At 42.0% G+C, this 10,695-nt stretch overlaps 1 protein-coding gene across 1 annotated transcript; it reads left to right on the forward strand.

Moving 5' to 3' along the window:
• Positions 1 to 5,146: 5,146 nt before the first annotated feature.
• On the forward strand, positions 5,147 to 8,047 carry LOC146570743 (plasminogen receptor (KT)-like). Its single transcript, XM_085279376.1, has 4 exons — positions 5,147 to 5,678; positions 6,362 to 6,492; positions 6,609 to 6,718; positions 7,619 to 8,047. Exons 1-4 carry the CDS (start codon positions 5,559 to 5,561, stop codon positions 7,744 to 7,746), a joined length of 489 nt encoding a protein of 162 aa, XP_085135502.1. The 5' UTR covers positions 5,147 to 5,558; the 3' UTR covers positions 7,747 to 8,047.
• The last annotated feature ends 2,648 nt before the right edge of the window (positions 8,048 to 10,695 follow it).

A 10,695-nucleotide genomic window follows, 5' to 3' on the forward strand; every position in this document is an offset into this window, starting at 1 on the left:
CAGGATGACTCTTTGGGCTTAAATTGTTGGAAGTTAATGTGTAAAGTTATGTCCTCTTTCATATTTTCCACAGCCATTCAGTGGACTGGAGTGGAGCATATTTCACAGTTTGAGTGTGAGAGGATTCCCCAACAGAGAAACAGTGAAACTAGCAGAGCCAGAGCTCAGCAAAGGCCAGAAATATTAAAGATCCTACTTTGTGCATCCTCAAAACACGCTGGCACTCCATCTTCTTGTGAGCCCTTGAGGCTCGGCCTCTGTTTCCTCCCAAAGTTGTGGGGGCCTGCTGCATCCTCCACATAATATCTGTGTGGCAACACTTGATGTCTACCAAGAAGAAGGAGAGGAGGCGGCACAAGCAGTACAAGCCGAAACAGTTGAAGGCACAGGTGCAGACGGGGAGCTTTCAGGAACCTGTGTCTGAGCCAGGCTTGCTGCACAAGTGTCTCCTGAACAGCTACCTGCACGATGTAGTGCTGCAACTGAGACCCGCCGTTTGTCTTTTCTGGTCGGCGAGTGGAGAATCACACAGGCTGGTCTGCAAAGAGAGCTTTAGGATGCTTCCTCCCACTGTCCACTGCATCGTCCATCCACAGGGTTTGCAGGGCTGGCTCAACCCATGGCTGCCACACCACTAAGATGTTTTCAGAAATATGCAAGCATGCAACAATCATGTTTTACAGTCCTGTGGTCTCAGCCTCAGATACTTATTAAATTACACAAAGCTCATGTAGAAACAAACAAACGAACAAAATATGTTCTCCTTAATTTCTGTCAACCACACGTTTCCAGCTATCATGGTTGCTAGGCAACCTGGGCAGCGCGACGGAGGCTAGACCGTCCCATTTCACAAGCCTCGCACTTCCGGCCTTAGCGGTCTTTGAGTACACGGCCCTTGAGGACCATTGAGGCTGCGTACTTTAAGGCTGCAGACCCTGAATTGGGATACAGCCATAAAACCATGAAAAAATATTGCCGTAATATGAAGCGATAGACTTTTTCATATCGTCATCCATATGTGTCGTTATATCGAACAGCCCTATTTTGAACTCTCCTCGTCCTTTGAGTGCGCAGTCGCCTTTGTTATATAGCAAGGTATTTAAAATGAATAAATAAATATCCCGTTCATTTCAATGCGCATGATCTGAGCATGCGCAGAATGACACGGAGCTATTCTTTGATCTTCTCAAAGGGGAGACTGTGACGTGACGGTCGACCGCACGTCACAGTCTCCCGTGACGGTTGACGTCACCATCTCTGCCACATGAGTCTATAAATAGAGGTGCTTCAACACAGTTTACCTTTAGGACGGTCGCACGTAGAAAACAGTTTTCATTAATCTTGCGCGTGTAGTTAGCAAATATATCTGTAAACATGTCAAACTCCGTTTGGGGCGCGATTTGCACTGTGGGCACTTATGCTCACAAAATTATGAGAAAAACGTTGGGATTTGATGACCAACGTTCACCCACTGCTGACCAAACTGTATGCGAGGCACCTGAAGTTCGCTGTGGTAACCAAATTTTACACGCCGAACATGAGGTACCATTGCCAGATCATCATATACCTGAACCCCGCCTCAGCAGCTGCAGAGGACAGCATAATCAGAATAGCGGTTTAAACCAAGTGTGTGAAATTCTTCATCCTGAACATATACAGCAGCAGCCCTCTGTGATTCAAAGACATCAGCTATGGGAAAATTCAAATCGAGATGCATCAGACCCTGCTGAATCCACGATCCCAGACCTAAGACGTAGTCCCTTGGAAGGGAGAGAAGAACACAATGGGATTCTTCATAGAGGGGTTTCCATCATCAGGAGAGGAACTGGATTTTTAGGACAATCCATTACCACAGTGTCTAACATGTGCAAGTTAGCAATTGTGGCTATTCATCACATGTTCTGGAAAATGGTCGAAGAGGTCAGACATTATGTGGCACACCTGATGTCACATGCTGTAGGATGTACTTGCGTTTGCCTTTGCATTTTATTGTTCTTGGTCAACAAAATTCGAGCTATATTAATTTATTTACTTTCATTTTTAGCACAATACCTTTAATTTTCCTCTATGGAAATGGAAAAGGTGAAGACAAACCTAATGTCAGTGCCAACTTTATTTGGCTCTAACTGGACTATGACGATTTTAATAGGGAAATAACTAATAATTGGGGTATAATGGGGTTAATTAGGCTCTTACCATCTCAGTCATGCAAACAACAGTTGAGAACCCAACAGTTGAGTCACGGCAGAAGGCTGCTCCTTCCTGAGCCTGGTTCTGCTGGAGGTTTCTTCCCAACGGGGAGTTTTTCCTCCCCACAGTTGCCAAGTGCTTGCTCATAGGGGATCATCAGATTGCTGGCCTTGTCTCTAATACTGTAGGGACCACCCTACAGTTGTCTCTAATACTGTAGGGACCACCCTACAGTTGTCTCCAATACTGTAGGGACCACCCTACAGTTGTCTCTAATACTGTAGGGACCACCCTACAGCATTAGAGACAGGCCAGCAATCTGATGATCCCCCATGAGCAAGCACTTGGCAACTGTGGGGAGGAAAAACTCCCCGTTGGGAAGAAACCTCCAGCAGAACCAGGCTCAGGAAGGAGCAGCCTTCTGCCGTGACTGGCTGGGTTTTCAACTGTTGTTTGCATGACTGTATTTGCGTTTGCCTTTGCATTTTATTGTTCTTGGTCAACAAAATTCAAGCTATATTAATTTATTTACTTTCATTTTTAGCACAATACCTTTAATTTTCCTCTATGGAAATGGAAAAGGTGAAGACAACCTAATGTCAGTGCCAACTTTATTTGGCTCTAACTGGACTATGACGATTTTAATAGGGAAATAACTAATAATTGGGGCATAATGGGGTTAATTAGGCTCTTACCATCTCAGTCATGCAAACAACAGTTGAGAACCCAGCCAGTCATGGCAGAAGGCTGCTCCTTCCTGAGCCTGGTTCTGCTGGAGGTTTCTTCCCAACGGGGAGTTTTTCCTCCCCACAGTTGCCAAGTGCTTGCTCATAGGGGATCATCAGATTGCTGGCCTGTCTCTAATACTGTAGGGACTACCTTACAGTATTAGAGACAGGCAGCTGTTGTTTGCATTCAAAGCCACATAAATAAATTTGAATTCTCAATGAAATGAATGGATTTGATTTGATTCCTTTACCTTCACAGAATCCTTTTACTTCAGTTTTGTCTTCTGCTTCTTGGTAGCAATAATTAAGCTTCTTGCCCCATTCATCCTTATGCTCTCCTGTTTTTTCCTAACTGTCATGTCTGACCCGTGGGAGTGCAGACACCACACAGAGAAAGCCTCAGACTTTAAAGCCGGAAACATTTTCAGTGACGTCACAGAACAACGCACCTGCAGTCCACACAGTAGGTGACGTATCATTTAGTTAATCTTATGATTGCCGATCAGGTATGCTTTTAGACTTGTGCTATGTTTGAAATGATAAATGTTACAAGGTCAACAGTAGTAACATTGCTAGCTCCAGTTTTTTTTTAAATGAAAGTGACAGATGTTAATGTGTGAAAAGCTTTAACCTTCCCATTGTGATGAATTGACCTGATTTCAAGTTTTAAAATGTAAAAAGAAAATTGTTAAAAGGACCTTTCTTATACAAAATTTCTGCTTGGATTAAAAAGTGTAACCAGCATATAAAATGAAAATGGTTTGACCTGGCAGCCAAAGTGGAGGCTGAAAGGGTCTAAAACTACATCTGTCTTTGCAACTGTGAGAGATATTTCCCCAACACACACACACACACACACACACACACACACACACACACACACACACACACACACACACACACACACCGTATTCTATTGACCTGACGTGTAAAGTGCAAGAACGCAGGTGTTGTGAACTGTCCTGTTCCTGTGGGCAGTAATGGAGTTGATAATAAGATATCAGCAAAGTTTACTGGAAGTTTTTGGGTTCTGACACTTCTGGATGGCTAAACAAACTGACTCAGGGATATCCTTGCTGTACCACAGAAACAACACAACAGGAGGGTTAAAAACTGAGACCACAGTGAAATTAAGCATTCTTTGGTCAACACTGCCACCTACTGGACTCTACATTAAGGCCTAAGATTTTCAACTTTGGTTTAAATCATCTAGCCACGCAATGTGAGGAAAAGTTCACTCCAAACACAGTGAGGTTCATTCAAAGGAACTTTTATGTAGATGATGGACTTGTACGTGTTATATCAGAAGCTGAAGCAATAAAACTAGTGAAAGAGGCAAGAGAATTGTGTAGCAAGGGTAAACTAAGATTAGACAAAGTTCATATCAAACTGTGAAAATCTGATAAAGTCACTGTCGGGAGAAGAGAGTGCTGAAAGTATTAAGGACTTAGATCTATTGATGGAAAGACCACTTGGTGTTCAGTGGTGCATTTCTTCTGATGAGTTTTAGTTCAGAGTAACTGTAAAAGAGCGCCCAATGACAAGAAGAGGAATTCTGTGCACAATAGCATCAGTGTACGACCCACTGGGATTTGTGGCACCCTTCATCCTAAGAGGAAAACAAATCCTGCAACAGTTATGCCAAGAGAAAGTAGAATGGGACGAGCCACTCTCAGATCAACACTGTCACTGTGGGAATCCTAGATCTTCAAAACTTGTCAAAGGTGAAAGTTCAAAGACGTGTCTTACCTGCAAACACAGGCAGTGTGAACTACACCATTTTTCAGACGCTGGTGTGACAGGCTACGGAAAATGTAGTTATTTAAGAACAGAACAGAACAAAGAAATCAAGGACTTGACTCGAGGGAAGGACATTCAACTGAAGGATAAGACACACAAGCTCTACAGCCTAAGTCCATTTGTTGATGAGCAGGGAGTACTTAGGGTGGGAGGACAAGAGCAACTCTACACCCATATATCAAACATCCTGCCATTATCCCCAAATCAAGTCATGTTGTGTTTACTTATTAAACAGTACCACGAAAAGGTGCAGCATCAAGGAAGAGGAATAACTGTCACTGAGCTGCGCTCCAATAGAGTATGCATTACAGGATGCAGCGATTCAGTTGCTTCTCACATCTACAATTGATATAGACATAGATATGATTGTTTATATAATGGTAATTATATTTTATGTAAAAAAGGATGGGGAGAGGAAGGAAGGGAAGGGGAAAAAGAGGGGAGGGAAAGGGAAAAGGGGAAAAAAGGAAAAAAAACTGTCAATGTAAATGAGATATATACTTTGTTGCTTGATTTGAATAAAGAAAAGAAAAGAAAAATCCTGAATTGGTGTAAAAGTAAAAAAACAACAACACTTTCCCCTCTTTTTCTCTGGTAAAACCTTTTGGTGGGCTGCAAATACTTCCTCTGTGTAGACAGTAGTCGTGTTGTTATTCGCTAACTTAACGGGAAAGCTTAAAATGAGTTGAGGCTTAAAGCTAAAGCTGAAGTGAAGAGACACTGAAGGACTGAAGAGGTCACTACATGCTGAAACAAATCCAGTTTGAAGCAGGTGGCTTTTCTAAGCCCGACTCTGGAATTTTGTTTGCTGTTGTGATGAGAGCAGAGCAGCACGTTTGAATGACTGCGTGTTTAATTCACAGAAACGCCAACGCAGCCATGGGTGTCCTGCTGTCCAAATCCATGGATGACAATTTAAAAAAGCAACAAGAATTCATGCTAACGAATGCACGGCTGCAGGTGAGTGAAAGTGCACCCACTCGCACATCACCTCTGACCTCTGCTGTGACATCTTTCACCATCTAGTGAAAGATGGGGAACACTCATGATTCATTTGGCATCAGCACAAAAATGAGAGGGAGATGGGCAGAATATTGAAGGAGCAGAACACTGTCAATTACAGAAGTCATTCCTGTAATTTCCATTGAACCTAAAGAGTGTACAGCCAAGAGTCGATGTCAGGAGTACGAAACACCCAGATTGTGGAGATGAAAAGTTTGTCACTTCCTCCTTCCCTAGAGCGTAGTGTTTGTAGTTGGCATGTTTACAGCAGTGGATTCCAGGGTTTAGTTTCATGACTTAAAAAAAATTCCAAAGAAACTTCTCAAGCATACATAGAAGTTCAGTCTGTGCTCCCAACTAATCACATCTCTGTTCACGTAATGTACACTTCCTACAAGTTTTTAGGGGCTTTTTTAAAAAGTACTAAGCCTTTGGTGCTTATGGAGATCTCTTTAAACTGTCTGTACTCTCATAAAACAATTAACTGATGAATCAGATGATTATTACAGCTCTGATCAACAGTAATTGACTGAAATTGATTATAACTGAAAATGAAATCTTACCAAGCAGGGAAAATTTTATTTCATCATTTCTTCTTAATTTATTTTTGTGTGTCTGTGTGCGCGCGTGCATGTGCCCAGATGGAGCGCCAGATTCTGATGCAGAACCAGATGAGAGAGCGGCAGATGGCGATGCAGATCGCCTGGTCCAGAGAGTTTCTGAAATACTTTGGCAGTTTCTTTGCGGTGGCCACAGTGGGACTAACTGCAGGGTGAGATTCTAACACCTCACAAAGATCTGACACAAACACACACAGACTCATCTCTGTGTTGTGCTTTTATCTTTGCAGTTAAATATTGTCTTCTGTTTATCATCATTTTTCTTTAGAGCTATTAAAAGAAAGAACCCAGGCATGCTGGCTCCCATCATACCTCTCAGTTTCATATTTGCCTACCAGATGGACAGCGCCTATGGAACGCTTATTAATCATATGAGAGGTAAAGCTGTAGCTTTACCACTTACAGGCATCATCATCTTAAGGAAACCTGTTTAACATTTAAAAAGAGGGTGCACAGACGGGTAAATAAATCCTTATCAAGCATTATATAGTGATTCTTTGCTTTGGTTTTAGAGGATTATTTTACTTTGAACAGCAGAACACAGACTCACTATATCCAGAAAACACAGGCTCTAATATACAGTTAGGTCCATATATATATTTAAATACGTGAATAGTGTCTGTTTACCAAAACAATTTCCACTTTCCGCTATGATGGGCATCTATATAATGTGTAGACGCCCAGCTTTCATATGAGAAAATCCACATTCAAATCGGATGAAGGTTTTGGAGTTCCGGCCCCTTAACGTGTGCCCCCCGCCTTTTAAAGGGACAAAAAGTAATTGGACATTTGACTGAAAGGCTATTTCATGGGCAGGTGTGGGCACTTCCTTTGTTATGTCATTATCAATTAAGCAGATAGAAGCCCTGGAGTTGATTTGAGGTGTGGCGCTTGCATTAGCACGATTCAAATGAATACATTTTATTTTATTTGTCCAGTTACTTTTGATGTCCTGAAATGATGGGATTGCATTTTAGTTCTCACATTTTTGTGCAATCTTTTTGTTCAACCCACTGAATTAAGGCTGACAGTCGGCAGTTCAACTGGATCTGAGTTAATTATATTTAAAGTTGTTATATTTAAAATTAATTGTGGTAATGAACAGAACCAAAATGCTAAAAAAGAAAAAGTCTCTGTCCAAATGGACCTTACTGTTTACCAAATAATGCATCTAAATGTTTAACAAATATTGTGTTTAGTTATTCATTAATGACATTTTTAAAAAAGATTGCAGTCACTAATTATACCCATTAAATGTGTTTTTCATGATGTCTTTAGGGGAAGCTGAGAATATCATGGAGACTGAAAATGACCGTCTACAGTTACCTCAAGGGACTCCAACCTTTGAGAGCATAGAGAAGGCCCGCCATGCTAAAAGCAGCCTCAGCGCCTTCTTGGAGAAATAATGTAATTAGTTATTGTCTAACAGCGTGGTTCCAGAGAGGAGCTGCAGCCACTGTACATTTCGTTTTCAACAAACCACAAAGACGGGGAAGTGGCTCACAAAGAAACCTCAGGTTTAGCTGTCCAAAACATACCCACTCCCTAAACGATACACAACTATACTTTATGTAGCATTAAGGTAAAAGCGGCCTCAGCTCCTTCTTGGAGAAATAATGTAATAATTTATAGAACAAACGTCCTCTATCATGGAAAATTTTAAGGCTCTGCTATTTCTCTCTGTCAGGTTGACCTTATTGAACGAAAGGCTCCTGACTCTTTGGGCTTAAATTGTTAGAAGTTAATGTGTAAAGTTATGTCCTCTTTCATATTTTCCACAGCCATTCAGTGGACTGGAGTGGAGCATATTTCACAGTTTGAGTGTGAGAGGATTCCCCAACAGAGAAACAGTGAAACTAGCAGAGCCAGAGCTCAGCAAAGGCCAGAAATATTAAAGATCCTACTTTGTGCATCCTCAAAACACGCTGGCACTCCATCTTCTTGTGAGCCCTTGAGGGTCGGCCTCTGTTTCCTCCCAAAGTTGTGGGGGCCTGCTGCATCCTCCACATAATATCTGTGTGGCAACACTTGATGTCTACCAAGAAGAAGGAGAGGAGGCGGCACAAGCAGGACAAGCCGAAACAGTTGAAGGCACAGGTGCAGACGGGGAGCTTTCAGGAACCTGTGTCTGAGCCAAACTTGCTGCACAAGTGTCTCCTGAACAGCTACCTGCACGATGTAGTGCTGCAACTGAGACCCGCCGTTTGTCTTTTCTGGTCGGCGAGTGGAGAATCACACAGGCTGGTCTGCAAAGAGAGCTTTAGGATGCTTCCTCCCACTGTCCACTGCATCGTCCATCCACAGGGTTTGCAGGGCTGGCTCAACCCATGGCTGCCACACCACTATGCAAGCATGCAACAATCATGTTTTACAGTCCTGTGGTCTCAGCCTCAGATGCTTATTAAATCACACAAAGCTCATGTAGAAACAAACAAACGAACAAAATATGTTCTCCTTAATTTCTGTCAACCACACGTTTCCAGCTATCATGGTTGCTAGGCAACCTGGGCAGCGCGACGGAGGCTAGACCGTCCCATTTCACAAGCCTCGCACTTCCGGCCTTAGCGGTCTTTGAGTACACGGCCCTTGAGGACCATTGAGGCTGCGTACTTTAAGGCTGCAGACCCTGAATTGGGATACAGCCATAAAAACCATGAAAAAATATTGCCGTAATATGAAGCGATAGACTTTTTCATATCGTCATCCATATGTGTCGTTATATCGAACAGCCCTATTTTGAACTCTCCTCGTCCTTTGAGTGCGCAGTCGCCTTTGTTATATAGCAAGGTATTTAAAATGAATAAATAAATATCCCGTTCATTTCAATGCGCATGATCTGAGCATGCGCGGAATGACACGGAGCTATTCTTTGATCCTTTGATCTTCTCAAAGGGGAGACTGTGACGTGACGGTCGACCGCACGTCACAGTCTCCCGTGACGGTTGACGTCACCATCTCTGCCACATGAGTCTATAAATAGAGGTGCTTTAACACAGTTTACCTTTAGGACGGCCGCACGTAGAAAACAGTTTTCATTAATCTTGCGCTTGTAGTTAGCAAATATAAACAAATCACGTCTTTCAATCGTACAATACTGCAAGAATTAAGGAAAGCAATAGAGAACTCGTCATCTGTAAACATGTCAAACTCTGTTTGGGGCGCGATTTGCACTGTGGGCACTTATGCTCACAAAATTATGAGAAAAACGTTGGGATTTGATGACCAACGTTCACCCACTGCTGACCAAACTGTATGCGAGGCACCTGAAGTTCGCTGTGGTAACCAAATTTTACACGCGAAACATGAGGTACCATTGCCAGATCAGCATATACCTGAACCCCGCTTCAGCAGCTGCAGAGGACAGCATAATCAGAATAGCGGTTTAAACCAAGTGTGTGAAATTCTTCACCCTGAACATATACAGCAGCAGCCTTCTGTGATTCAAAGACATCAGCTATGGGAAAATTCAAATCGAGATGCAGCAGACCCTGCTGAATCCAGGATCTCAGACCTAAGACCTAGTCAAAGAGTCTCAGAACACCATGATGAAATTGTGAACAGAGACAGGCCTCCTTTGGAAGGGAGAGAAGAACATAATGGGATTCTTCATAGAGGGGTTTCTATCATCAGGAGAGGAACTGGATTTTTAGGACAATCCATTACCACAGTGTCTAACATGTGCAAGTCAGCAATTGTGGCTATTTGTCCCAATAGAGGTACGAGAGAAGAATATTTTTGTACCTATAGGTAAATTTTTTTTAAAATGTTCCCTTAAAAGTACAATACTGGTCTTTAAAAGTCCAGAAATGCCCCTTTAAAGGTTCAATTTGAAATAAAGTACAAATCTGTACCATTTTGACCTGTACTGCAGTGACAGGGGCAGAATGTGGTAATGGGTCAGCATGGGAAAATCTGGATGGGCCTGGTTAATTGTAAAATTCATATGAGATGTGAGTGTGCTCATAAAAGCTACATGTTATAATCAAATCTGTTGGTCCTCTCCTCTGTACGTAAATTATCCTATGATGCAAAGAATATCTGTAACCTACCTTTGTGTAAGTTATGTTAAATTATATTAAAAAACACACACACACACAATGACATGCAGGCACAACCAAATGATGTTAAAAAAAAACTGGTCCATTTCCATTTTATTAAGTTCCAGTTATAATTTTTTAATGTTTTAAATCTTTCAAAAACGTGAAATCATTTTACTGTTATGTTTGGCCATTTACTTTTGTGCTTTTACTACATCCTAGAATTGTTCATTAATTGTGAGGTTTTTATGGAATTTGCAACATCAAGTTAAACCGAGGTTCTTTGGAAGTTAAAATGTCAAGCAGATTTTTATGTTA

This window comes from Mchenga conophoros, linkage group LG7 (assembly GCF_057382185.1).
Source record: "Mchenga conophoros isolate Kocher_MC1m ecotype Shallow Benthic linkage group LG7, M_conophoros_male_GT1.1, whole genome shotgun sequence".
Taxonomy (NCBI): domain Eukaryota; kingdom Metazoa; phylum Chordata; class Actinopteri; order Cichliformes; family Cichlidae; genus Mchenga; species Mchenga conophoros.

Bases quoted from the DNA above. Each gene is read 5' to 3' on its own strand.
- LOC146570743 (XM_085279376.1), top strand. From the start codon at position 5,559: ATGACTGCGTGTTTAATTCACAGAAACGCCAACGCAGCCATGGGTGTC. The intron at 5,679-6,361 runs GTGAGTGAAAGT...GCATGTGCCCAG, and splicing joins TAACGAATGCACGGCTGCAG to ATGGAGCGCCAGATTCTGAT. The intron at 6,493-6,608 runs GTGAGATTCTAA...ATTTTTCTTTAG, and splicing joins ACAGTGGGACTAACTGCAGG to AGCTATTAAAAGAAAGAACC.